This window comes from Caloenas nicobarica, chromosome 31 (assembly GCF_036013445.1).
Source record: "Caloenas nicobarica isolate bCalNic1 chromosome 31, bCalNic1.hap1, whole genome shotgun sequence".
Classification (NCBI taxonomy): domain Eukaryota; kingdom Metazoa; phylum Chordata; class Aves; order Columbiformes; family Columbidae; genus Caloenas; species Caloenas nicobarica.
Genome location: NC_088275.1, coordinates 2,164,473 through 2,191,239, shown reverse-complemented (window position 1 = coordinate 2,191,239; position 26,767 = coordinate 2,164,473). Strand labels below are relative to the sequence as shown.

The 26,767-nt window shown below is 70.6% G+C and overlaps 3 protein-coding genes across 3 annotated transcripts; all 3 read right to left on the bottom strand.

Annotated features, from left to right (window-relative positions):
• Nucleotides 1-3,897: 3,897 nt before the first annotated feature.
• EFNA3 (ephrin A3) lies at nt 3,898-14,140 on the bottom strand. The gene is made up of 5 exons (XM_065653774.1): nt 13,734-14,140; nt 6,512-6,801; nt 4,883-4,948; nt 4,682-4,759; nt 3,898-4,545 (listed from the first exon to the last, which is right to left on the bottom strand). Exons 1-5 carry the CDS (start codon nt 14,138-14,140, stop codon nt 4,424-4,426), a joined length of 963 nt encoding a protein of 320 aa, XP_065509846.1. The 3' UTR covers nt 3,898-4,423.
• Nucleotides 14,141-15,635: 1,495 nt separating this feature from the next.
• On the bottom strand, nt 15,636-19,663 carry LOC135999939 (collagen, type I, alpha 1a-like). Its single transcript, XM_065653514.1, has 4 exons — nt 19,267-19,663; nt 17,378-17,695; nt 16,682-17,318; nt 15,636-16,149 (listed from the first exon to the last, which is right to left on the bottom strand). Exons 1-4 carry the CDS (start codon nt 19,661-19,663, stop codon nt 15,636-15,638), a joined length of 1,866 nt encoding a protein of 621 aa, XP_065509586.1.
• Nucleotides 19,664-21,950: 2,287 nt separating this feature from the next.
• On the bottom strand, nt 21,951-26,158 carry EFNA4 (ephrin A4). Its single transcript, XM_065653701.1, has 6 exons — nt 26,046-26,158; nt 23,848-24,140; nt 22,832-22,900; nt 22,627-22,686; nt 22,295-22,549; nt 21,951-22,217 (listed from the first exon to the last, which is right to left on the bottom strand). Exons 1-5 carry the CDS (start codon nt 26,156-26,158, stop codon nt 22,461-22,463), a joined length of 624 nt encoding a protein of 207 aa, XP_065509773.1. The 3' UTR covers nt 21,951-22,217; nt 22,295-22,460.
• Between the last annotated feature and the right edge of the window lie 609 nt (nt 26,159-26,767).

Sequence of the window (26,767 nt, the reverse complement as noted above, 5' to 3'; positions counted from 1 at the left end):
GCGCTCCGCCGGCCGGGCGCCGCTCCCGGCCCCCGCCTTAAGTACGGCCCCGCCGCCGCCCCGCCCGCCCGCGCCCCGCCCCGCGCCCCGGGGCCGAGACACAACAACAACACGGGCAGCGAGGGGCGGAGGGGAGGGGGGAACGGCCCCACGCGCGATCGGCACCGGGCGGGGATACCTCCCCCCCACCGCGCACACACCGGCGCGGGCGGGTGGCCGGTCACGCCCGGTAGCACCGGCAGCGGTGGGACGGGGGAGTCTCCCCGCGTTGAGGTAGCCGGGGTGACGGGCGATGATGGGGTGAACCCCGGCTGGGATGCGGGGTGACCCCCGAGGTCTGAGCTGTGACCGTCCCCTCCTCACCGGGGGACAACGGCTGGTGGTGGGCTCTGGCTGAAGCGGGGGACACCCTGCCGGCTTGTCCCCCCTCCCAGCTTTCACCGTGGGAACCCCCTTATCTGAGACGTGGGGGGACACCAGGAACCAGGCGAGGGGCGCCTGGGAAGCTGCAGCAGCTGCCAAGAAGGTGCCAGGGGCTGGGGGGGCTGGTAAGGGCAGGACCCCCCTCCCTCCTCTCCCTGCCCTTGTCTGCTCTCCCAGGGCCTTGCTCCAGCACCGGACATGTCCCTGTTCGTTGTGAAATTCCCCCCCCGTGACCCCCGGTGCGGGGCTGCGGGCGCAGCGGGCGCGTTGCCGGCTTGCCTGGCGGGGAGCGCGGTGGCGGCGGCTCGCTATCTGCTCCCATCTGCCCCCGACACCGATCCATCCTTGTTAAACTCGGCGGAGAGATGCTTTTCGCCCGCCGCCTCGCAAAGCGATAACTCAGCCGCATTTGCAAAACAACTTTCCTCTTGTTTATTACATAATGATCCATTGATTGTGGGTAATGTTGCATGCCCGCCGCTGCAGCCGTGCGAGAAGCGCTCCCCTGGCACGCCGGAGGGGCTCGGCCGGGCGCCGGCACCACGGCTGTAACCGGAGAGATGCTGGTGGCTCCGGCAGCGCAAGGTTCCCCCAGGGGAGCGGGGCTGGGTGCCCCCCATCCCACCCGTGTCCACTGTGTCCTCCCCGCGTCGCAGCCCCTCTCCGCACCCTCAGCTCCCCAGGGAGGGGGACCCGCTTCTTCCCTTTCATCCTCCCCGCTCGCGGCCAGGCCTGACATCATCCCCTGCGCTGGAATGACTGTGCAAGGCCTCCTGCTCCGGGGAGCCGGCGCTGCCATGGCTTGTCCACGGGAGAACCTGCTGGGAACGGCCCCGAGGCCGCGGCCCGATGGGGTCAGACAGCCCGAGCGTGGCACGTGCGTGCCGCAGGGACGGGCGCAGCCGGACGGGGGTGAGAGCCGCTCAGCACCGCAGCTGCTTCCATCTCCGGGGTCCCGGTGTCCCCCCCGCCATGGCACAGACAGGCTGTGGCTGTGCCAGGTGCCTGGGGAAACTGAGGCAGGGAGCAGCCCATGGGCTGAGGGGCTCCGCCATCCGCTCCACCGCGGTCCCCAGCCTCGGGGCAGGGCCACCAGCGCACGGGACAGGGCTGGGAGTGAGGCCACCGGCACCTGGCCGGGTCCCAGCGTCACTGCTCTGCCTGGCCCGTGGCAAAAGGGCAGTGCCAGCACTGGCGGTTTGACCAGGGGAGGAAGGACGAGCATGTGTCACCTGCTGGGGACAACCAGAGGGACAAGCCAGGGCTGGAGGGTGCCCCGTTACCTCCCCGTGCTGGGTGACACAGCAGGGACGTGGTGACCTCCAGGGTGGGTGGCAGCACCGGGGGTGCCAGCGGCGCGGTGGCAGCGGCACGTGCGCGCGGTCACGGCCACGCCGCCTGGTGCGTGCGGGGCTGGGGACCGCCCCGGGTCACCGTGAGACGGGGTCCGTGCCCGCGCAGGCAGCGCTCCTGCCATGCCGGCTGCCATTCGCAGGACAAAGGTGAAGCCGTTTCGCGCCGTAAACACCCGCGGCACAGCGGCGTGGGGCAGGTAGGGCCAACCAGGGGCCGCCGAGCTCGTGACAAGCTATTTATGGTTTTCTCAGCTGGGGACACCCAGGTGCTCCCTGGCTCCTGACGTCACCGGCCGCAAGGTTGGGGGAGGATGAGGAGCCGTCCAGCCCGCGGCCGGGAGCGAAGGCCGCGGTGACGTGCCGTGCTGGCTGCGTGCGGCCCGGCAGGTACGCACGGCCTGGCGCGGGGCGGCGCGTGGCAGAGCCACGTCCCCCGGGCTGCTGGCCACGCCAGGCCCTCGCGCGTTTGGCCGGAGAGCGGGATGAGCCGGCGCAGCCCGCGGAGGACGGATGCTGGCACGGGGCGATGAGGAGCCTTGTGCCGCACCCAGGGCCGGACCTGCTGATGGGGGGCAATAGAGGTTGGGGATCCCCCGTCCCAGCACCCCAGGAGTGTCCCATTTGGTCCAGGCTGTCCCTGACTGCCATCCCTGCTCGAGGGCGCGGAGCGCGGCAGGGCTGGCGGCCGGTCCCCACCGCACCGGTGGCAGTGCCGCGCGCCCACCGGGCTGGAGGCAAGCGGCTGGAGGGATTTTGCAAGCGGAGCTCGCGGTGCCGCACGCGCCGGGGCGGCTGGCTCCGTCCCTTGTCCCTCGTTGCGATGCACCAGGGTCCCCAGCCCATCCCCGGTGCCAGCGGCACAGCCATGCGCCGGGATGGGTACCACGGCTGGTCCCCCGCAGCCAGCGTTTGGGGGGCTGCAGCCATCGGCAGCGCTGGGTGACACCGCCCGGGCCCGATCCCGGGGTCCGCAACCATGTGCCGGGTGACACCCCGAGTCCCTGGGGAGGGGGGTCCAGGGCAGGGTCCCCAGCCCCAGAGCGGGCCAGGCCTGCGGGAGCGCGGGGGGGACGCAGGGAGCGCGGTGCCTGCCGGGAGCGCACACAGGACCTGTCTGACGGGTTTGCCGGCTCTTCCCGCACCCGGACAAGCCCGGGCCGGCGGGACGCCGAGCCACCACCCAACAGTGTCTGCTGGGGGGGGGAGAGCGGCCGCCCTGCTGCCATGGCTGCGGGGACCCCAAAACCGTGACCGCATCCAGGGCATGGCGGTCCCCAGTGGGAGAGCGGCCGCGGCCACCCCGGTGCCGTGGGGAGAGCGGCTGCCCCCCACCTTGGGGCATTGTGCCCCCAGCCCCGTGGGGTACGGGGTCAGGACCCCACATTGCTGCTCCCAGCACCCAGCAGGGCTGTGGGGTGCTGCCCATGGGGCTGGGTGCCCCCCCCCCACGCCCCCCAGGTGTCACCCCATCCACGGCGGGTCCCCGGGCGCAGCCCCCTCAGCACACAGGAGGCACCGGGGGGGGAACCGAGGGCATCCCCACGTCCCGCAGGAGCCACCGCGCAGACAGGGCTGTGCCAGAGCCCCCGACGCCGGCAGGAGCCGGCACGCCCGGCGGAGACAGACGCGCCGGTGGGGGTGACGCGGGGATTCCCACGGGGCCCCCGGGCACGTCGGGGTGGCCACATGTGCAGCTGATGAGGATGAGGAGGATGGTGAGGAGGGCTCTCCTGTGCCAACTCTTCCCCGGCTGCTCCCGTCACTGCACCCCAGGGACCGCGGGGACATGTGCCCTTCCCTGGGGGTGCTGCCCCCCATCCGTGCCGGTGCCAGGGGGTCAGTGGGAAGCAGAGCCAGTGGGGGGACGCACCCCACGTCCCCCAGGTGCCCTCGCTGCCAGTGGCACCAAACCCGTGACCGGAGCCATCGTGCCCGTGACGCGGTGAAGTTCGGCACCTGACGCTTGCTGCCCTCACCGGACCCCCCACCCCAGCCAAACCCCCCCGTGCCAGAGCGCAGGGCTGGCCGATGACCAGGAGCGCCGCACGCCACCGTGACAGAGCTCCGTTGTTGTTTTTTTTATCCTTTTATTATTTTTTTTTTAATAGACTAAGAGCAGAATATGAAAATCACCAGCCAAAGCACTTGAAAAAAAGGTCGAGTTTGTTTTTTTTGTTTCGTTTTGTTTTGTTTTTCCCCAAAAAGTGTCTGTGCGTTTGCATAGGTCGGGTCTTCACGGAAGACGAGGAAAATCCAACACGTTTGACTATGTACAAGCCAGCCCGGGGCTGGCGCCGCTGCCTATGGTACAGTATAGATATATCTCTATAGTCGCTCTCTGTACAGTATGTATAGATCTCTATATAGGTATGTACAGCTCGGGGGGGGTCCCTGCCCTCACCGGGCTCCCCAGTCCAGCGCTGCCCCCCCAGCAGGGGACGGTGTCGGCGGAAGGCGTGGTGCCCGTGGCAGCACCGAGCCGCGTCCTGGCAGCCGTGGCCATCGGTCCCCGCCGGGACCGGGGTGTCACAGCCCCCTGCCCCGCGGGGCGGCTCTCCGGCTGGCGGCGGGGTAGTGAGGAGCGGCTGCGTGGTCCCGCGCTGGTTCCCCAGCCGGGGTGGGGGGTCCCCCGCCGGCACCGGGAGCTAGGAGGCCAGCAGCGTCATGAGGAAGAACGCGGCGGCCACGGCCAAGGGCAAGTGTTCCCGCTTGGGGCTGGTGCCGCTGATGCTCTTCTCCAGCTTGGGCATCTCCGGGTTGAAGTTCTCTGCGGGGAAGAGCAACGGGGTGAGGGCGGCACCGCGGCGGCTCCCGACCCCCCACCCCACGGCTGGGGCTGCCCCGTGGGTGGCGGCGGCGGCGGGGGGGGGATATGGGGCTGGGGGGGGCTCTGCCCGACTCACCCAGGTCCTCGATCTTCACCTCGGGCCGCAGGGTGAACTGCGGCAGGGTGGGCGCCAGCTTCTCGCCGGAGTGCGACGCTGCAAGAGGGAGAGAGGGGACGGGGTGGGGGGAAATCAGGCTCCCTGGCCACCTCACGCTGCAGCCCCCCCGGGAGGGATGGGGGACCCGCCGCCCCCGGGGAGGGCGCGGGGGGCACTTACTGGAGGCGCAGCACACGAACACCTTCATCTTCAGGCAGGCCCGGCGGTGGTTGTGCGTCGGCGTTGCTGCAAGGCAAGAGAGGGCTGGGGGGGCTCCGGAGCGGGTGACCCCAACCCTGGGAACCTGGAGGCTCCGTGGGTTTGGGTATGTTGGGGTCTGGCCCTGCCTGGGGGGACACAGCAGCACCCCTGTGCTGCACCCCAAAGCTGAACCTGCAGCAGCACCTTGCACCCCATCCTGCACCAGCACCCCAATCCTGCACCAGCACCCTGCACCCCATCCTGCACCAGCACCCCAATCCTGCACCAGCACCCTGCACCCCATCCTGCACCAGCACCCCAATCCTGCACCAGCACCCTGCACCCCATCCTGCACCAGCACCCCAATCCTGCACCAGCACCCTGCACCCCATCCTGCACCAGCACCCCAACCCTGCACCAGCACCCTGCACCCCCTCCTGCACCAGCACCCCAACCCTGCACCAGCACCCTGCACCCCATCCTGCACCAGCACCCCAACCCTGCACCAGCACCCTAATCCTGCACCAGCACCCCAACCCTGCACCAGCACCCTGCACCTCATCCTGCACCAGCACCCTAATCCTGCACCAGCACCCTGCACCCCATCCTGCACCAGCACCCCAACCCTGCACCAGCACCCTGCACCCCATCCTGCACCAGCACCCCAACCCTGCACCAGCACCCTAATCCTGCACCAGCACCCCAACCCTGCACCAGCACCCTGCACCTCATCCTGCACCAGCACCCTAATCCTGCACCAGCACCCTGCACCCCATCCTGCACCAGCACCCCAACCCTGCACCAGCACCCTGCACCCCATCCTGCACCAGCACCCTAATCCTGCACCAGCACCCCAACCCTGCAGCAACACCCTACACCCCAATCCTGCACCAGCACCCCAATCCTGCACCGGCACCCCAACCCTGCACCAGCACCCTGCACCCCCTCCTGCACCAGCACCCCAACCCTGCACCAGCACCTCAACCCTGCAGCAACACCCTACACCCCAATCCTGCACCAGCACCCTGATTTTTGCACCTGCATCAGCGCCCCTTTAACCCCGCTCCTGCATCCTACATCAGCACCCCCTGCCCCCATATCCCCATCTGGCACCCCCATCCTGCACCAGCACCCACATCTCCATCTTGCTCCCCCACACCCCCATCTCCTCCTCACATCACGACCCCCCCTGCACCCCCAACCCTCCCTACACACCCCCATCCACCCCGCACCCCCATCCCTCAGCTCAGGGTGCAGCCACCCAGCCGGGACGGTTGATATGGGGGGTCAATATGGGGGGTCCTGGCCAGGGTGGGGACCAGCTCAGGTGGGACATGGGTGATGAGGGGGGATGCTGCATGGGGGGAGGATGCTGCATTTGGAGGGGGGATGCTGCATTTAGCGGGGGGGGGATGCTGCATTTGGAGGAGGGGGGATGCTGCATTTGGGGGGGGGATGCTGCATTTGGAGGAGGGGGGATGCTGCATTCGGAGGAGGGGGGATGCTGCATTTGGAGGAGGGGGGATGCTGCATTTGGGGGGGGGATGCTGCATTTGGAGGAGGGGGGATGCTGCATTTGGAGGGGTCCCTCTCCACCACCCCACGTACAGATGTAGTAATACTCCTGCCCGGCGCGGAACTCGTAGCCCAGCGAGAAGGCGCTGTACCGCTGGAACTTCTCCGAGAACTTGATGGGGCTGTGGGGCGCGTGGGGCCGGTTGCACTCCCAGCGCTTGAAGCCCTGGCTGGTGTTGCAGGTGCGGTAACCCTCGGCGTTCACCATGTACAGCACGTACTGCTCCAGCCGGTGCTCGGGCACCGAGGCGTTGTAGTGCGGGCAGTAGATGTCCAGGTAGTCGTTGACGTTCACCTGCACCGTGTAGCCCTCCCGCCGGAGGCTGCGAGAAGTGGGGGAGGAAATGTGGGGGTCAGGGACACCCCCTGGACCTTCCCAAACGCTGTCACCCTCCTCGCAAGGGACACGGAGGCTGGAGAATGGTCACATCCCAGGAGAATGACGGTATCTCCCTGCTCAACCTCTATCTGGAGCTCCCAACAAACGGGACCCCCCCGGCACCGTGCAACCTCAGCCCCAGGGAGGGCGTTGCTGTCCCGGGGGGCACGGGCTGGCGCGGTGCGGGGGACACTGCCAGGGACGGATGCTACGGGTGCCACGTCACGTGGGAACGTGCCAGCGACCTCGAGGAGGGGACAGACGCAGCAGGACAGACAGACCGACCCAGCCCGACGGCCCGAAGGCACCGGGGACCCCGTGGGATGCAGCCCCTGGTCCTCGCCACCCAGCCTGTGTGCACGGGGGCCCCCGGGGCCCCCCAGCCTGGAGCCAACCCACCCGCCACGCGCCGCGGCTCAGCCGGGGGATTTCTCCCCCTTGCTCCGGCTAATCCCGTTAGTTCGTTAATGCCGTAAAGGGTGGCCCTGGGGGAGCCTCATTTACATTGATTAGGAGCGGCAATCCCCTCAGATCCACTCGGGAGAGGCTCCGCTGGCTCCTAATCCGTGCCCGATGGAAATCCCGGCCGTGGTTAATCCTCACCGCCGCGCTGACCCACTGCTCCTGCCAATTAATTACCAATCGGCGCTGCGAGGCCGCTGGCTCCGCAACCGAGCTGCCGTGGCGGCACCGGATCTCACTCGGCATCGCTGGTGCCGATGTGGCCCCCCAGCCGCATTTGGGGACTCGGCTCCCCCGGGACGCTGACCGTGGCAACCAGGCTCCACCGCGGCGCATCGCTCCGGCTCGGCACCCCTTTCCCCGCCTGGTTTGGCAAACCCGGGTCTGCAACCCCCAGGCGCAGCACTCGGGGTCCCCTCACCCGACGGGAGGGTCCCCAGCACCCCGCCCGCAGCAGAACCAGCTCCCCGGGTCTCCCCGGCAGGGCCGCGCATGCGGACGCCCCACCCTGCCCAACCGCCCCCGGCGCGGTTTGGGGAGCCCCGGCACCGCGCCAGGACCCGCAGCACCCCGGGTGCCACCGAGAGACCCCAACAAGGACCCGGCGTCCACTGGCAAAGGGAGGATCCAAGCGGTGGCACCGGGGACCGACGGCAAAACTTGTCACCTGTGGGGCCCACGCGGCACCTCCCTCGCCGCGCAGCCGCTATTCCCAGCCCAGCCCGGCACCCGCCGGCCACCGGGCAACTCCGGTGGCAGAAGGTGCTGAGGCAGCCACCCCTCGCTCCGCGGGGCGCCGGGACCTTTCATCTTCCCCCTTTGATGTGGCTGGAAGCGGAGGGGGTGAGGGGGGAGAAAAAGGCTTGTTATTAAAGAAATGGCCCCGAGGAGAAAATTGCAATTAAGCCGGTGCAGGACGCGGGGCTGGGACGCCAGCGCGCCCCGAGCCGGCTGCCCCACACGGCGGTGGGTGCCGGCAATGGGTGTTCACCACGAGTGGGCTGTGGCTGTGCCGGGGGAGCAAAGGGACGGAGGAATCGCGGCCCCCGGGATTCTGCACCCTATGGGAGTGACACCCGGCCCCGTGTCCTGGGGTGCCAGGCAGTTGTAACCCCCCCGTAGCAGCCGGTGTGCGGCACACACGTGTCCCTCCCCGGGACCCTGCTCTGGGGCTCATTAAGAAGCGTGGGTGCTGATAAACAGCCTCGCTAACGAGCCGAGCGCTGCCCCACAGGGCACCGAGGGCTGGGGCGCACCGGCACGGTGACGCCGGGGACCTCAGGAGGTGCCGTGGGGGCTGGGACCTCGTGGCGGTGACCACCGTGGATGTCACCGGCCGCCACCACGTGCCAGGAGCTCGCGGACATCAGATTAACCCCCCAAGCTGGTAGAACGGCCCCAAACAGCCAGAGCCACGTGGCCACCGCGGCCTGGGCACAGCCAGGGGACGCACCGGTGTCACCGCCACCCTGGGCTCCTGCGCCGTCGCCGCCAGCCCCGGGGGCACAGGGCAGCACCGCCGGCAGCCGGATGTCCCCGAGTCCGCGATGCTGCCACCGGGGCACGCGGGGAGCGCACGGGCGCTGCTTTTGGGGAGGAGGACGGGAACAGGCACCCAGGGCGAGGGGCTCAGCCTTTTACGGCCACCGCCACCCACCCCAGAGCGGGCACAGTCCCTGCGGCTGTTGGAAAGTCCCAGCGCCGGGTGACCCGGCTCAGGATGGACCCCCCCGGCCTCCCGAGCTCCGGTAGCCGCGGTACGGCCAGCGGGGCCCGGCGGGATCCAGCAGCGCCCGAAGGGTTAATCGCGGGAGCGGAACGGGCAGCATCACTTCTGCACGACTGCATTTTTAGAGCAGGGCTTTGCAAAGCCAGTGGTACCTTCCAGCAGCCTGTCGGCGCTGGGCAGATGGATGTCCCCTGGCAGAGCCCTCCCCAGCACAGCCCGGGCTCGGCGCCCACCGGCCCCGCACCGGCAGGACCCCCGGCTACCTGGCAAACCGCGGCTGCCGGTGAGCGGGGCGGCCGCTCCGCTCCCATCTGCTGCCATAAATGCGGGCTGAGCGCCGCGTGCTGCGAGGGAGCGCCTGGTGCACTGCAGCACGCCCCGGCGGTGGCGACACGGGGGGGGACCGGACTCGTCCCCGTGTCGCCGGAAAGGCCGGGAGGGCGGCAGGGCCGGAGCTCAGCATCCCATGTTGGTGGCAACAGTGGTGAGGACCGGGGCAATACGGGGTGTCACCTGGTGTGGGTGACGGCACGGTGGCCCCCGGCACCGGGGGGCCAGGGTGGACGCCAGCCCCCCAACCCCAGCCAGGCCCTTTGTTTGGTTCTGGCAGCTTCGCCCTTTCGGCACATCCGGGGCCCATCGATCAGCCGGGGAACAAAAAAGTGCCATTGATTTACGCCGTCCCCTTCCAGTCACCCCGCGCCACGGCGAGAGGCGAAGGCGCATCCATCGCCGCGCTCGGTCCGCCCCGACGGACGGAGGGACAGACAGACCCGCCGCCCGCGGCTCAGCCGCCGGGGCCACGCGCGGCTCAGGCTGGCGTGTCCCCCGCTGCCATGTGCCAGCCCTCCCCACGCAGGCAGCGCTGCGCGGTCCCGACGCCCAGACGGCCGCGCACACGCGCGCTGGCTCGGCAGACAGCGCCTGCGACGCGGCCCACGCGCACGGGTGGCACGGTGCCACGGCACGGCCCCCCCGCCCCAGCATCCCCGTCCTTCCCCCCGACTCGCCTGGCGCAGCCGCAAAAGGCATCGCCGGCACACGGCGTCCCCGCCGCCACCACCACCCCCGAATCGGGGAATCGGGGCTCCTGGGGTGACCAGGGGCTGCTCTCCGGGGACACGAAGGCTCCGCGGTGCCACATGGCAGCGCCCACCGCGGGGTGATGTGCACAGCGCTCCCCAAGCACCCCGGGACCCCTAAACCCACCCAACAGGTGCCCCCGCACCCCCCGTCCCTATTGACGGCCGCGCGATCCCTCTAATCCCCGCTAAATCTCGTACCTTCCCGCTTTGCTAACAAGATCAATGAGGTTCCTAATTGGGTTTTAATTAAACCATCAATCCGCAACCAGTGACTCAATTAGCAGCCCGGGCAGGAGCGGGTGGCCCTGGTGCACCCCAACGCCGCGGCCCCTTTTCCCATAGGACCCCCCCGGGCTCTGGTGGCACCGGCGGGGCTCGGTGCCACCCGGCACGGTGACTCACGGGACACGGCACCTTCTGCCCCCCAGCAAGCGCCAGCACCCATGGGTGGCCACGGGCTCTGTGTCCCACAGCGGGCAGGGGGTGGTGGAGCCCCCCAGCCCAACCAGTGACACCACAGCCCCCGGTAATTAGCCACCCAGAGGTGTAATCCACACCTTCCCCACCTCCAGCCCCGCAGCCGGACACAGGACGGGGCAGAATTGCCCCTCGGGGGGCACAACTGCCCCGCAGCGCCTCCTGCTGGATGCCCCCCGTAACCTCCAGGGCAAGGGCATCCCTCCTGGCGCGGGTGATGCCGTCCCCGCCCCGGTGGGTGCCAGCGGCTGAGATGAAGCATCCAGCCCGGCACAGCCCCGGTGTTGGGGTCCGACAGCTGCAGAGGACCCAGGAGTCCGGGTGTCCCAGCCCCCCCGGCAGGCGCAGAGCGGGGACGCGGCTCCTCTCCGGTGCGAGACGCTCCCCCGGGAGAGGCCGCTCGGCACGAGGGCTCTCGAGAGCTCCGGCTCTCGCCGCCTGCAACACAAAGTCAGCCAGATAAAAGCCGCCTTGAAGAGGCGAGCGTGGCGGCGGCGCCGGCGGCTGGGGGGGCGCCGACCCGCCTGCTTCACCCGGGCACCAGCGCCCCACGTACCCCCAGCTACGGCCACCCCCTCTGTCCCCCCCATGGCACCAGCACCCTTGGGCCCCCCTGCGCCCACTCTGGGGGGTTCCTGGGGGCCGCGGCAGCGCTGGGGGGAGTTGGCCATGCCTGTGCCCATGCACGGGGACAAACTGCTGTCCCCACCTTGGCACCACCCAGCAGGGAGGTGGCATCGGCACGCCAGGGCCCAGCCCGGCTGGGGACACCCCTCGGAGCCCCCAGCCCCACACCATGGGGCACCACAGGGACGCAGCCCCCCCGAATGCCATCGCTGGGTGGGACGTGGCCACCTGGCACCTTTGCCCTGTGCCACCAGGACTTGGGAGCAAAGGACAGAGACCGGCCAAGGACCATCCCGCACCCCTGGGACTCGCCGCCTGCAACCGGTGTCAACGATGGACAGACGGAAAGCGCAGCCGGACCAACAACTGGAGCGGGAGCCGGCACCTGCGATCCCACCTTCACGCCTCCCCCAGGCTTTGCCATCAGCACCCGCCGGCACCACCGGCCATCCCCAACAGCCGGGGGACAGGAGGAGCACGCCCACGCGCCCAAGGGGACAACCCGCCACCAGCCCCCTGCTCCCCGAGGCACCGCGTGGACCCCGCGTGCTGCGGGTGGGCTCCCTTGGGTGCCCCCTCGCCCCGTCTTCCCGCCGAGGGGTGCACTGAGCGGCGTGGCGGGAGATGCAATCAATTTTTTGGGGTGCCCGGCGCAGCCCCCAAGGGAGCGCCCGCAGCTGAGCCTGCCGGCATCGCCCCCCTCCGCAGAGAGCCCCGCGGGGCCACATTGGGCTTGTTTATCACTCTGATTGCAGCGGGGTTGCTGGGATTTGCAGGCTGCGGCCCAGGGAGCCTAATTCCCCCCATAATTTATCTAATCCAGACACTTTGCCGTGCGGCTATAATTGCGGCCGAGCTGCCGCACTGCCTAACAATAAATATCGGTGCTCCGGAGTCCCCGGGACACGTCTCTGCCGCAGCCGCCCCCACCACGACGCCCGTGCCCCGAGCCGGACGCTCGCAGCCGTGCCAGCGACGCGTGCGCAAGCGGGTGTGGGTGTCTGGCTGCGACACCCCCGGTTTGGCACGGCGGGGGGCACCGCCGGCACCCCCTCCGCCCCGTCCCCCGGGAGGTGCCGGGGCAGCGCCCGGTCACGGCGATGGGGTGGGGAGAAGCGGCCCCTTGGTCACGGTGCGGGGGTGGGAGTCTCCCACCCGCCGCGGTCCCGGCAATGTCACGGCACGGGGACGAGGCCGGTGGGTGTGCGGGGTCCGGTCGGAGAAACGGGGCGCAGAGGGCGAGCCGGGCGCCTCGCCATTGTGCTGCGCCTCGGCACGTCGCACACACGCACAATTTATGGGGCCCAGGCTTCCGCCTGCCAACACAATCGCAATGGGAGGGGAAGGAGCTTGAGGGGAGGGGAACGCTCCCTCCCCACACAAAGGGGTGCAGGGTGGGGGGAGCCCCGACACTGGTGGGTACCGGAGGATGCTTCGGCTGGACGCACGTCCCCGCCACACCCCTGAGCATTCGCGCCGAGGGAAGGCGAGACGGGCGACGGCAGCGGGCGCAGCCCCTCGGTCTCCGTGGGGGGGTCCACGGACCCGCCGTGGCCGCGCAGCCCCGGGAGGAGCCCACCCTGGCTGTGCCCATGGTCACCCCGTGCCCCCCCGTGCCAGCCCCCGCTGTGGGTGCCACGCACCCCACGCCCCCCCCGGGCAGGTGAGGGTGCAGCCCCCAGCGTGAGGAACGTGCGGCGGGTCCGTGACCAACGACCTCCCGGTGGCTCCGCTCCCGGTGGCTCCGCTCCCGGTGGCCGTGGGTGCGACGCCAATTTCCGCACCTCCGCCTGCATCCCCCGCATCGCCCCCACAAGCCCCAGGGATGGAACCGCTGCCCACCGGAGCGGGAGGGAAGAAACGGGCACCCGTTGCGCGCCCCCCCCCCCCGCCGCCGGTGCCGCTCCCAGACAGGCGGGGGGCGCGTCTGGCGGCGGGGGCGCCGCAGCGGGACCCGCTCCCCGGTGGCCGCCGCACCGGGGGGACCCGGCTGTGCCCTTCCCGCGACACCCCGGTGCCCACCGCGGGGCGGGTCAGCGCTGTCAGGGAGAGGGGGACTCACCCACCCCCGGTACCACCGGACCCAGCCGCGCCCGCCCCGGGAGCCCCGCGCCCCACCCGGTAGCGCGGCCCCGGGGCCCCGAACCGCCGCCGCAAGTCGGGTCGGGCCGGCCGGGCGGCTGCCCCCCCCCCCCATCCCCGGGAGCGGCCGCCGCCTCCGCGGGCAGGGCGAGGTGCGGAGCCGGGAGGGGCAGCGCACCGGGCTGCCCGGTAGCCCCGCCCGCACACCGGCACCGGGGGGGTCCCGCAGTCCCGGTGTGCGCGCCCCCAACCCGGTGTCGCCGCGCCCCCCTCCCCGCCATCCCCGGCACGTCCCCGCCGCGTCCTTCCCAGGGGCGCCCCCCGCCCCGCCCGACCCCGGGGACACCCCCCCCGCCTCCCGGGGCCGGTACCGGCGGCCTCCCCCGCGCGGCCCGGTGCCCGCCCCGCACTCACTGCAGGTTGGAACTGTTCCAGTGCACGGCGTGCCGGTTGCCCAGGGCCCCCGGTGGCCCCCGGGCCAGCAGCAGCAGCAGCGGGAGCAGAGGCAGGAGCACCGGTAACCGAGCAGCCATCCTGCCGCCGCCGCCGCGGAACCCGCCGCGATCCCAATGAATGGAGAACCGGAGCCGCCCGCGCCCCGCGCCCCCGGCGCCCAGCTCCGCCCCGCGCGTGCCCGCCGCCGCCGCGCCCCCGCGCGCGCGCCCGCCACCGCCCCGGGGCCGCCTGCACCGGCATCGGCACCGGCACCGGCACCGGCATCGGCACCGGCGACGGCACCGGGCGGCGGGGGCTGCGGCCGCGCCGGGCTTGGGCTGCGCGTCCCCGCGGGTGGGGACACCGGGGCTGGGTCCCACTGACATTGGGGTCTCACCGGGACCCCCGTGGGTGGGGACACCGGGGCTGGGTTCTGCTGACATTGGGGTCTCACCGGGACCCCCGTGGGTGGGGACACCGGGGCTGGGTCCCACTGACATTGGGGTCTCACCGGGACCCCCGTGGGTGGGGACACTGGGGCTGGGTCCCGCTGACATTGGGGTCTCACCGGGACCCCCGTGGGTGGGGACACCGGGGCTGGGTCCCACTGACATTGGGGTCTTACCGGGACCCCTGTGGGTGGGATTATTTGGGTGGGGTTCTGCTGATATTGGAGTCTCACCGGGACCCTCCCAGGTGGGAGCACCGACATCAGGTCCCGCTGCCATTGGGGTGTCACCGCTACTTTCATGGGGACCAGCGCCATGTCCCACCAAACGCTGGGGTCTCGCCAGGAGCCCTGCAGGCGGGGGCACCGCGGCTGCGTCCCACTGACATTGAGGTGTCACTGGGACCCAGCTGGGTGGGGGCACCAGTGCCAGGTCCCACGGACACCCGGGTCACGCTGGCGGTGGGGGCAGCAGCCCCCATGCGGTTGGCAGAGCCGGGGGTGGGGGCTCAGTGCCCCATGGGGTCCTGGCGCTGCTGCTGCCGGTGCCGTGGGGGTCACACGTGTTTGTGGGGTGGTTTGCTCACCCTGGGGACCCCCTGGCAGGAGGGTGGACAGTGGTGGCCACGGGGCCAGTGGATCCTACAGGGGCACCGGTCCCCCCTGGCCACGCGGCAAGGGATTGTGCCAGCGCCAGCCGCCCGTCCTCGGCAAGATCCCTTAGCAACTGCCATGCGGCACCGCCCGGCGGTCCCGTGTGCCAGGTGATCCCCGCCCCAGCACACGTGTGTGCACACGAGCACACGCGGCTGGCTGGGAGCGAGCTCCCCGCATGGGCGCAACACCCCAGCGTGCGCGATGCTGCCAGCACCGACACGCCGGCCCCGGCTCTGCCAGCGCCGGCTTTCACACATGACCCGGAGATTTGGCAGCCGGAGGAGTTTGTGAACGCAACGGGGAGGCTCTGGAAACCGCGGCTGGGCTGGCTGAGCCGGCCCTGGCAGCTCCCACCGGGGTGGTCGGGGCGGCGCGGGGCAGGTGGCACCGTGTGGCCCTGGGCTCGCGGCGTCTGCTGCCCAGTGCCGAGGTTGGGGGGTGTCCCGGCTCCCCGGATCTCCCAGGGGAGCTCAGGGTGGGAGCGCAGCTGTTCCCCCCTCATGGCCACTTTTTGGGCTCCCCAAGGACCCTCTGGACGTGCGGATGCTGCCCCAGCCCACGGAGGGGGACGAGGCCGGTGGTGGCCGGTCTGAGGCCCCCCCGGTCCCACTCAGTGCCATGGGGGTCCCAGCGGCGGTGATGCCCATGGCACAGCCCCCCAAGCGCCCATCTGCACCGGCGGCTCCGGGGGGCCAAGCCCCCACCAGAGCCCTGCCAGGAAGGGGGAGGGGGCCGGCGGACGGGCCCGCAGGACCAAAAAAGCCTCTATTAATTATTCATCCGGAGAAGCGAAGTGAAGAAAACACAACACGTGGAAAAGGGCTCTGGCTGCCCTGGGGGGGCGGCAGCGGCGGGGGGGCTGCAGGGGCGCCCCGGTGCCGGGGGGCGGTGGTGGTGACGGCGGCGGCGGGTCGCTCCCGGTGCTGTGGCATCCCTGGGGGGCTGCGCACCTCTGGCAGGGCCCCGCAGCACCGCGCTGCCGCCATGGAAACGCCGTGGCTCGGCAAACCCATGGCAACACACACCTCCACACGGGAACCCCCCCCCACGGCTCGTGGCAACGCTGCCGCCGGCACCCGCGTGCCACCGCGCTCGCCGGGGAGGCGGGGGGGACACCTCGATGTGCGGGGCCGTGGCGGGTGCTCCCGCGGGGCAGGAAAACGCACCCCGAGCATCACGATGTGCGCCCACGTGCGGGTGACAGCACCGTCCCCTGGGGCCTGGGGACATTCGCGGCAGCCGGCACATGGCGGGGGGGGGCTTGGCTGCATTTTGCCGACCGCAGCAGGTCTGCGGTGGGGACAGCCAGGGGACACTGGTGGCTTCGCTCTCAGGAGGACACGAGCGGCCTCGAGCTCTCCGGGAGGGCTGGGACACGAAGCAACCGCGGTGTCCCCAAATTCCCGTGCGCCCCCATCTCCTCCACCTTGCGCTGAGATCCAGCGGGTTTCTGCTTCAAAGCAAGGGGGGAACCGGAGAAAAGTCCCCCCCGGCGGAGCGGCTGGTGGCCGCGGTGGCCGTGGGGGTCCCGCCGGCCGCGCGTTCCCCGCTTCGCCTGCCCTGGTTAATATTTAACCGCGGCTTCCTGTGACAGCGTGTCGCAACCGCGGAGCAGAGCCGGCATTCAATAAATCATCGCGCCGGGGTGGGGGGGAAGCCGATGGGAGGCGGGGGGCAGCGGCGGAGCAGCGCCCAGCCGAGCGAGAGCCGATAAATAATTCATTAAATAAATAAACATGGCGAGAGCGCGGGGAGGGAGACAGGAGTGTAACCAAGAAAGAGCTCGGCGAACGCGCGGGCATGAAATATTCACCAGCCACACCTACGCGGCCCCGAATGTGCTGAGCTCAGGGCTCCCGACCCGCCGGCGGGCGCGGGTGCCGGCACGTGGCCAGCCAGACACGGCAAGAACACGCTAACGCCACGCGGAGCGGGCGGCCGGCGCGGCGGGGCCACGGGACCCGGCCTCAGGGAGCGGGTACCCGGCGGTGCCAGCACGTCCGTGCCAAGCCGAGCATCCCCCGGTTCCCGCCAGCTCCTCCTGGCAGCGTTTCGCCGCACAAACCGGGCAGCCCCGCGCCGGTGCTCGGCCACGCCACCGCCCTCGCTGCCGCCCTGCTCCTCGCTGCCCCTTTCTTCCTTTTTCTTTTTATCACCACGCTGGTCTTTAAATTTGAATGAAGGCCTCACGGATGGTCGCGCCGCGTCAGCGTCTCGGCAAACACCGGGCGAGCGTCGCCGCGGGGAGGACGCGGGGTGCTGAGCCCACCCACGCCTGGGGAAACGGGGGGACCCTCGGCGCTGGGGACGTCCCCGGGGACCTCCCAGGGCTGATTTGGGGCGATGGCAGCGGGGACGTGGCACAGAGGAGATGCCGATGGGTGGCGGTGCCACCGGCCACCAGGTCACCTCCCGGCGAGCCACCGGGCCAGCCAGAGCCGCCTCGTGCCGTGGGGAGGCTGGGGGTGAACACGGGGGCAATTCGTTAATTAGCACCTCAGTGGCTTGAGTTAATTGCCGCAAAGCTCGCTGGCACGGGAGTGCAGGGGAGGGTTAATTGCCAAGGCCATGGAGAGCCCGGCCACGGCTGCGCCGGGCGGCGGGACATCGACATCATCTTCCGAGCCGAGCCGCCGGGTGAAGCCGCGCGTGGCTCCCGGCACCGCGGCGGGGAGGAAACCGCAGGGTCCCTGCCCTTGGCACCGGGCGGCTCCTTGCCGGAAACCCGGCTCCGCCGTGCCAAATCGCACCAGCCCTGGGCACCCAGGCGGCGGCCAAGTCCTGGTGGTTCCCACGGCCCCATAGCGCGGTCCCCTCGTGCCACGTGGCTGTGCCACTAACGGGCGACACTGGTGACATGGGGGTGACGAGGACAGGTCCACGCTGTGTCCTGCGCCAGGTTGTCCCCACGCAGGTGACAATGCCAGGGCAACCGCGGGCCCTCGGTGACCAAGGAGAGCTGGGGATGGGTGTCCCCTCGTCCCCATCCATCCCCCGGTGACCCCCCCAGCCTGGCCTTGGGGACAGTGGCTGCGCACACGCGGTGACCCGGCTCTGCCGCAGCAAGCTGGGGAAGCAAACGAGCTAATTAATTGGGGAGAGTGCGCGGGGGTAATAAAGGATAAAACATGCGGGCGCGGGAGATTTCAGGGCCTGAAATATTCATCAGGTTGGATGCGGCACCCGCCGTCGCACCGGCACAGGCTGGTTTTAGTAGCGCAGCGTTTAGAAAAGGCTTCCAGAGGGGCGGGTGCCCCGTCCCTGCAGCCCAGTCACCCCACCTGGGTGACGGGTCCCCCGCCCGGGTGCCAGCGCGTCCCCCTGCCCCAACGCGAGCTGTCACCGTCGCCTCCCGCTTCTCGCTAAGTAATTCAGCGCGTGGAATTCCGCGCCCATTCTGGCCGCGCCACCGGTACCCGCCTGTCCCCGTGACCACCCCTGTCCCCAGGCTGGGACCAGCAAAACGACCTGGCAAAGGAGGGACCCCCGTGCGGGAGCCCCCCGGGGACTCCCCTGCACCCCGGGCATCGCACCCGCAGCTCCAGCCCTGGGTGCTGGGGTCCCTCCGTCCCCCCATGGACACATGCCCGGAGGGGACAGACAGGCAGCGAGGGCCCACTGCTGACCCTGGCAGCACCCACTCCAGGCACCCTTGGGTGATGCTGCCCTGGGTGGGCACCCACCTCACCCGCGGATGCAGGACACTGAGGGTCCCCGAGCCCTGGGATGGAACCAGCTCCGTTTAAACCTGTTCAAACCAAGAGGACAGGAGGTTTAGCACCCAGTGCCCTGCCCGCACACGTTGGGGGTCCTGTGGGCCTCAGGGGGGTCCCAACAAGGGACCCCGGCGTGCGGCAGAGCTCTGGCACCGCAGGCCCTTGGTGCGCGCAGCACAGGCAGCACCGGCAGCAGAATTGCGCTGCAAGGGCAGCGCTGCCCATCCCGGCTCCGGCACAGCAGGATTACGGTGATTATTGTCCATCAGGATTACAGCGGCATTTTTCGGGGGGGGGGTGACACAGCCCTGCCAAGCCGCTGCCGGCACCCTGGTGTGCGCACGGGCAAACGGACGCAGGCAGGGATGGACGGACGGACGCAAGCAGGGGATACGTCTGCCCGCGCGCATAGACCTGGGTGCACAAACCCACTGGCGCCCGGGCTGCCATGTGCTACCGCTGCGGCAATGCCAGCACCCATCCCCGGCATGCAGCGCCCATCCTCGAGGGGTTTGGGGGGGCTCCTGCACCCCTTCCCCCTGTGTGCCGCGCCGGCGCAAGCCGGCACGCCCGCTGCCCATGCCCTCATTGCTATGGCAGGCGCGGGCTCGGTGTGTGTGCTCCGGTTAATTAGCCGGCGCGGGCCGGCTCCCTCCAAACCCCTGCTGAGCGTTTTTTGCTAAATTATAACCTTGACGATGCGCGTTTGCAGGCGGCTGCTCCGGGAACCGCCGGCCCCGGCGCAGCGGTGCACCCAGCCGGGGTGACACCCCACCGGGGTCACATCCCATCGCACCGCGCACCCGTGACCGCCGGGTGCCAGGACCGCGGCGGGCGACGGGCTCCGTGGCGGTGGCCCCGGGGTGCCCGGTGCTCCTCAGAGCTCGTGTCCCCTCGGCTCGGTGTGTCCCCTTGGCATGGCGAGCTGGTGGCCCCGTTTCCATGGTGACACGGAGCCATTTCCCATCTCCAGGATGCTCTCGGCGGCTCTTGGGTGGGGGCGACAGCTGCTGCTCTGCACCCATGGGAGACATGCAGGGACGGGCCCCACTGTCCCTGGGGGGGACGTGCTCCTCCCTTCCAGCCATCTGGGGGGGCCACCAGCCCCCACGTCCCACCCTGGGTGCCCTGAGCTGCCGCAGGGGTGGCCGCGGTGCCTCGTCCTCACCCCAGCATGGTGGCAATTGTCGGGATGCTCAATGTCCCCTGTCCCGGCACCGCTGGGGGGACCCGGTGCCAGGAGCCACCATGGGACCAGGGGCTTGTGCCCAGGGTCACCCCAGTGCCACGGCGCGCCCATTGTCCCCGTCCCAGCAACAAACCGGGGCGCAGGGCAGGACACGGCCACACCGGTGCCACCGCGTCACCTCCCACCACGGCGGCTCCCAGGCTGCCGGCACGACCCGCCGCCTCTTTATCCTCCCCTTCATCTCAGGGCTGCCTGTTACCGCTTCGCATCCTTTTTCTGTTCCCGGCGATAAATTTTTCGCCTTCCCCGCTTCCCAGGGTTTAACTCCCACCTGCCCGCAGCACCCGGGGCTGCCCCGTGGGGCACAAACCTCCCACGCTGAGGGTCCCCGGGCACCCTCCCCCCACAAAACCTGGGTGTCCTGGCACCTGAGCGTCTCATCTGGTGCGGGCGACAGCGGGAGTTGGGGGGGCTGGCACGGGAGCCGGGGGAGCCCCGGGGCCGGGAGCTTTGCGAGACAGAAGGGACGGGCTAATGGAGCCGATTCCTTTAATAGATTCAATTTCTGCCGTGGCTGCTGCGGGGCGCGGAGCCATCAATTCGATTCAGGGGACGGGGAATCTGATTTGGAGCGGCCGTGCCATCAATTAGCTTTTATTGATGGCATCGCTCATTGGAAGTCGATGGGATTTGAAGCCGGCGGCGGCTCCCGCATACCAAGTAACCCCCCCGCCCATCAAGGACAGGGGTCCCCGCTGCTCCCGGACCTGACGCCCACCCGGGGGTGCTCGCAGGGACCCCCCGAACTCACCTGGAAAGGCACAGGGCGCTGGGGTGGGGGGCGGCGAGACGGGCACCCCCCGGAATCCCTGAACGGGGGTCCCAAAGGGTACCGTGACCCCAATATCCTTGTGGGGGGGGATGTGCCCGCATGGGTGTCCCTTGGGACACGGTTGCTCCCAGCATCACCATATGGGGGTGTCGCCCCCCGCAAATGGGGGTCCCACAGGCACAACATCCCCCAGATCCCTACACGGGGGTCCCAGCGGACACGGCCCCCCCTGCACCGCGCAGCCGGGGCGCACGGCAATGGGGCGCCCCCACCCATGCAAAGATGGGGCGCAGGGCGCGGCGGGGGAAGGGCGGGCAGCGGCGCGGGGGGGAGGGGCGCGCCGCGGTCGATGCTTTTTGCTCAGCCTCTCTCGCCGAGCGGTTTCTGCCGAGAAGAGAAGCCATAAAACCTGTCTGACGTGCCCGGCACCGCTGCGGCAGCGGCCGCAACGCCCGCGCCGGGAGGGGGCTGCGGGGGGCTCGGCCCTGCCGGGGACCCCCACGCGGGGCAGCTGGGGGCTGACACCCACGGAAACGGGGGGGACAGGAGCCTCGAGCGTCCCTCCCGCCGGCTCCATCCCGCGGCTGCACCGGCGCCGTGACCGCGGCCTCGCCGTGAGATCAGCCACCGCGGTGACGTGGGTGACAAAGGGTGACAGCGCAACCGCGGCCACCGTCCTAACGGGGTACGGACAGACGGAGCAGCACCCCAAGGGTGGCGAGCGGGACCAGGGTGCCCAGCTGGGGGGTGCGGGTGAGCGACCCCCCCCAGCCCCGCCACCCCTTGTCCCTGTCCCTTATCAGGCTCCGGGTCCCGCTGCTGGGCGCTAATTGCCGGCAGCTCGTCTGTAATTAAAGCTCTCCTTGCGACATGAGCTGACGTCTCAATATCAAAACGCTGCAATTAAACCAACCCTCGAACTAAAAGGTCGCGGTGGGAGGCGCAGGGACCCCCGAGGAGTGTGGCCTGTACCCCAGAGAGGATGGGGACCCGGGCAGGAGGGGACCGTGGGGACAGCGCGGAGGTGGCCACGGGGAGGAGGGGGCTGTGGTGACATGGGCACGGGCAGGAGGGGACAATGGGGATGTGGGGACAGCGGGGAGGTGGCCACGGGCAGGAGGGGACCATGGTGACATGGGCACGGGCAGGAGGGGACAATGGGGATGTGGGGACAGCAGGGAGGTGGCCATGGGCAGGAGGGGACCGTGGTGACATGGGCACGGGCAGGAGGGGACAATGGGGATGTGGATACGGGCAGGAGGGGACCAGGGCCAGGAGGGGACCGCGAGGCCAGGGCCGGGGGCTGCAGAGCCCGAGGGCGCAGCGATCTTGCAAACAACTGTATTTTGCTCGGCTCAGTCACTACCAGGGGTTAAAACCAAACCGTAGGGGCCGGTGACGGCGGGGAGGGGGGGCGCGTCTTCCCAGAAGACAGATCCATGTGTCCTCGCCGGAGGACAAGGCAGCGCGGGGGTACCCGGGGGAGCTGCCACCCCGCTCCGGGGCCTGGGGGTCCCCGGCCCCCCGGGGTGGGGGTCCATGGGGGAAGGCACGAGATGAGGTGACGGCCCCGGGGCAGCGCAGGCGTCCGCCGGGGTGCGGCGATGCCAGCGGGAGGTCCCTGGGAGGGAGGGAGAGAGCCCAGTCAGGGGACATTGCGACAAGGGGCACCCAGAGCCCCCTGTGTCCCCCCATCACCTTCCAGCCCGGAGCTCCTGGCCCCGGTTCGACTCGGTGGGTCCGGCGGGTGAGTCGTGACCCGGGGCTGCCTCGCGGGCTCGGGGAGGGACGGCGGTGGAAGAAGAGCCTGGAAACGGGCGGTGGGGCGGGGGAGCCCGTCCCCGCGCCGCGGGCAGCGCCGGGGTCAGATCCGGAGCAGGGCGAGGAGGGGGAGCGCCAGGCACGGCACACGGGGCTGCAGCGGGGCTGTGCCGCCCCGGGCGGGCACCGCGTCTGCTGGGGCGGGAGCAGAGATCAGGGCAAGCCGGTGCCAACCCCCCCACCAGCCCCTGGTTCCCCCCCGTACTCACCCTCTGGCCCCCCCCGCCCGTGGGGCTGCGAATTGGGAACCTCCGTCACCGGCTCGGGCGCTGAAACAAACCCCAATGGTGTCAGTGACCGGCTCCCCAGGGGGACACGGTGTCCCCCGCAGGACCCCGGTGCAAACCAGTAGCCCCAGTGGGGACCAGGCTGGCCCAGAGGAACCCTGCGCTTTTGGGGTGCAGCCCGACTCACTGGTGCCTCTGCAGCAGACGGAGACGCGCAGCTTCAGGCAGCGCCCGGCGCTCTCGGGGCTGGGGACAGCTGGGCAGAGGGGACGCATCAGCGGGTCCCCCCCCTCGGGACGGGACCCCCCGACAGCCCATGGGGCCAGAGCCGGCCGTGGGGCGCCCCCTGGCGGCGGACGGCGGGACAGGCACCCCCTGCCCAGGGCACCCAGACCCCCCCATGCACCCCAACCCTGGATGCATCCGGACCCTGGTGCACCCCAAACCCCCCATGCACCCCAACCCTGGATGCATCCGGACCCCTGGTGCACCCCAAACCCCCCATGCACCCCAACCCTGGATGCATCCGGACCCCTGGTGCACCCCAACCTTGGTTGCATCCAGAATCTGCCCTGTTCACCCCAAACCCGCTTGCACCCCAGCCCTGGTTGCATCCAGACTCCCGTGTGCACCCCAGCCCTGGTTGCATCCAGACTCCCATGTGCACCCCAACCCTGGATGCATCCGGACCCCTGGTGCACCCCAACCCTGGTTGCATCCAGACCCCCCCACTCCCGTGCACCCCAGCCCTGGTTGCATCCAGACCCCTGGAGCATCCCAACCCCCCTTTGCACCCCAGCCTTGGTTGCATCCAGACTCCCGTGTGCACCCCAACCCTGGTTGCATCCAGACCCCCCCACTCCCGTGCACCCCAGCCCTGGTTGCATCCAGACCCCTGGAGCATCCCAACCCCCCTTTGCACCCCAGCCTTGGTTGCATCCAGACCCCTGGTGCACCCCAACTTTGGTTGCATCCAGAATCCGCCCTGTTCACCCCAAACCCGCTCGCACCCCAACCCTTGGCTGCATCCAGACCCCCCCTTATTCACCCCAACCCTTGTTGCATCCAGACCCTCGCTGCACCCCAACTCTCCCATGTGCCCCAAACTCCATCCCACCCATCCCCCTGGACGCAGCCGAACCCGGTGGGACCCCCCCAGCCCCGCTGCGGCCCCCCCAGTGTGTGTGTGTGGGGCACACTCACAGATGTAGTAATAGGTCTCCCCTGGCTGGAACTCGAAGCCGAGCGAGAAGGGGGTGAAGCGCTGGATCTTCTCCGAGAAGCGGACGGGCCCGAAGGGCGCGTGGGGCCGGTTGCACTCCCAGCGCTTGAAGGCGCCGGGGGTCTCGTAGCAGCCGCGGTAACCCTCCCGGTCCACCATGAAGAGCGTGAAGGTCTCTGTCCGGCCGGCGGGCACGGCCGCCTCGTAGTGCGGGCAGTAGATGTCCAGGTAGTCATTGATGGCCACCTGGATGGCGTAGTCGTCCCGTAGGAACCTGCCGGGCGGGGCAAACCGGGGGTCCTGATGTCCCCGCGGTGAGGGACACCCCGCTGCCCCCTGCCCTGAAACGGCTACCGGGCACCCGGCCGCTCGGCACAACCAGGCATCAGCTCGGATTAGCCGCGGGCCGCTGGGGCTGAATGGGCTCGGCCGCTGTGGCTCGGGGGGGGCTCTGGGGCACAAAGCCCCTCGCCCCAGGCACCCGCCTCACCGCCCCTGGCGCTGACCGGCCCCGCGCGACGCCTCCTGCGCCGGCACGGTGCTGGTGGGGGGCGGCTGGTTGGGGTTTGGGCCATGTGGGGGTCTGCAGGCACCGGTGTGCGTGGCGGGACAGCGTGAGCTCACGCTTGTGCAAACGGCGCGTGCGGCCACGCCGGGGGAACAGGCGCGCACACGTGTGCAAACGCACACGTATGTGCACACGCGGTCCTGTCTGCCTGGGATGGGTGATGGAGCAAGAGCCGCTCTCCCCCTTCCCAGTGCCCATCCCAACCGGCCGGATCCCGCCGCACACACCAGCCCGGCGGCCTCGGCGGCAGCACCGCAGCACGATGGGGCTGCCGGGCTGGCAGGGTCACCCTGTCCCAGTGGGGAGGGGGCTGCTGGGGAGCCCCCAGCCGGCTCCAGCCCCCTCCTCCCGCCCCGGTGCGCACAGGGGCAGCGTTCACACCAGGCACAGATTCCTGGCGGCTGCGGCAGAGGCCGGTGCATTAATCACCGGGCTGGCAGCGGTGTCAGGCCGGGGAGGCTTGGGCCCCAGCCGGCCCACCGAGGCCGGGGGCTCTTGGAGGACAGGACCGGGCGCAGGCTCCGCTGACTCAGAGCATCCCGCCGGGTGACGCTGGCCAGGACGAGCCCGGGCACGGCCACGGGCTGCCGGGGGCTACCGGGGGCTGACCCTGCAAGGGGGCACCCAGCCCCCCTTTCCCAGCGCACCCGTGGGTGGTGGGTTCCAGTGTCTCCGATCTGTTGGTCCCCACTCCCATACAGGGGGAGGAAAGCAGCATCGGCGCCCCCAGCCCTGCCCAGTGTTGCAGGTTGAGGGCACAAGACCCCGGGGGGGGAGTGTAGCCCCCAGCCCCCCAGCACAGCGCCCTGACCCTGCTCCCCGCTCCCCCCCGAGCTGGGAAACGCCTAAAATGGAGGAGCCAGGAGGAGGGACGGGGTTGGACCCCGGTGCCTGGTGATGGCGGAGCCTGCAGGCAGCACCCCTGGCCGGGCAGGGGCCCCCGCCAGCGAGGACATCGGCCACGGGGACCCGCAGCCCTGGCAGTGCCACCCACCAGCTTGATGCCACCCAGGGGGACCCCAGGCTCAGTGCCACCTGAGGATGACCAAAGCTCGGTGCCACCCGGGTACCCAAGCTTGGCACCACCAGCTCAGTACCACCAGCAGCTCGGTGCCACCAGGGCTGCCCACTGGTTTGGTAACACCCAGAGCTCAGTGTCACTTGCGGCTCAGAGCCACCAGCAGTGCCCAGCGCCACTGGTGATGCTCGGTACCACCTGGGGGTACTTACCGGCTCGGTAAAGCCCAGGGCTCGGTAACGCCCGGGGGTGCCCTGTGCCTCGGTACCACCGGGGGCTCGGTAACGCCCGGGGGTGCCCTGTGCCTCGGTACCACCGGGGAACACTCACCTGCTTGCTGCCACCTGGGGCTCGGTGCCACCGGGGGTGCCCGGTGGGCTCGGTACCACCGGGGGGGTACTCACCGGCTCGGCACCACCCGGGGCTCGGTACCCACCCTCCCGGTATCACCGCTGCCTCCCGGTAGCTCAGCCCCACCCCGGGAACCCACCTCCCGCCACCGCGACCCTCCCGGTGCTCGGCGGGGCCCGGGGCGCACAAAGGCGGCGGGGCCGGGACCGGGACCGGGACCGGGGCGGGGGCGGCGGCGCTACCTGGGGTTGCTGCCGTTCCAGTGGACGCCGTGGCGGAGGCCGCGCACCGGCGGCGGCGGCGCCCAGAGCAGCGGCGCCCAGAGCAGGAGCCCGAGCAGCGGCGCGGGGCGCATGGCTCCGCCGGCGGCGGCGGGGGGCGGCGGGGCCGGGGCCGGGGCGGGGGCCGGCGCGGGGAGGGGGCGGCCCGGCACGGCGGGGCTCGGCACGGCCCGACCCGCCCCGCCAACTTCGGGCCAATCCGCGCCGCCGCCGCCGCCCGGCAACTTCCCCGAGTGCCATTAACCCTTTGCGGGGGGCGGGAGCGGCACCGGGACCGCCGCTCAACCGGTATCCCCGGGGTCGGGAGCGGGACCGAGCCGGGAAGCCCTCCCGCCCGCCCGGCAGCCACCGGGAGCGGCGGCTCGGGATCTTCCCGGGACTGACCCGGCAGCCGGTCCCCGCCAACCAGCACCAACCGGGACCGGGAGCGACCCGGGAACCCCTCCCGCCCACCCGGCACCCACCGGGACCGGCAGCCCGGGATCTTCCCGGGACTGACCCGGCACCCGGTCCCCGCCAACCAGCACCCACCGGGACCGGGACCGGGACCGGGACCGATCCGGGACCGACCCAGGACTGACCCGGCACCCGGTCCCCCCCAACCAGCACCCACGGCCCCGCACCGCCCGTGCACCCCGGCCCCGCCATCCTCAGCACCGGGACCGGCACCGGGACCTCGGGCA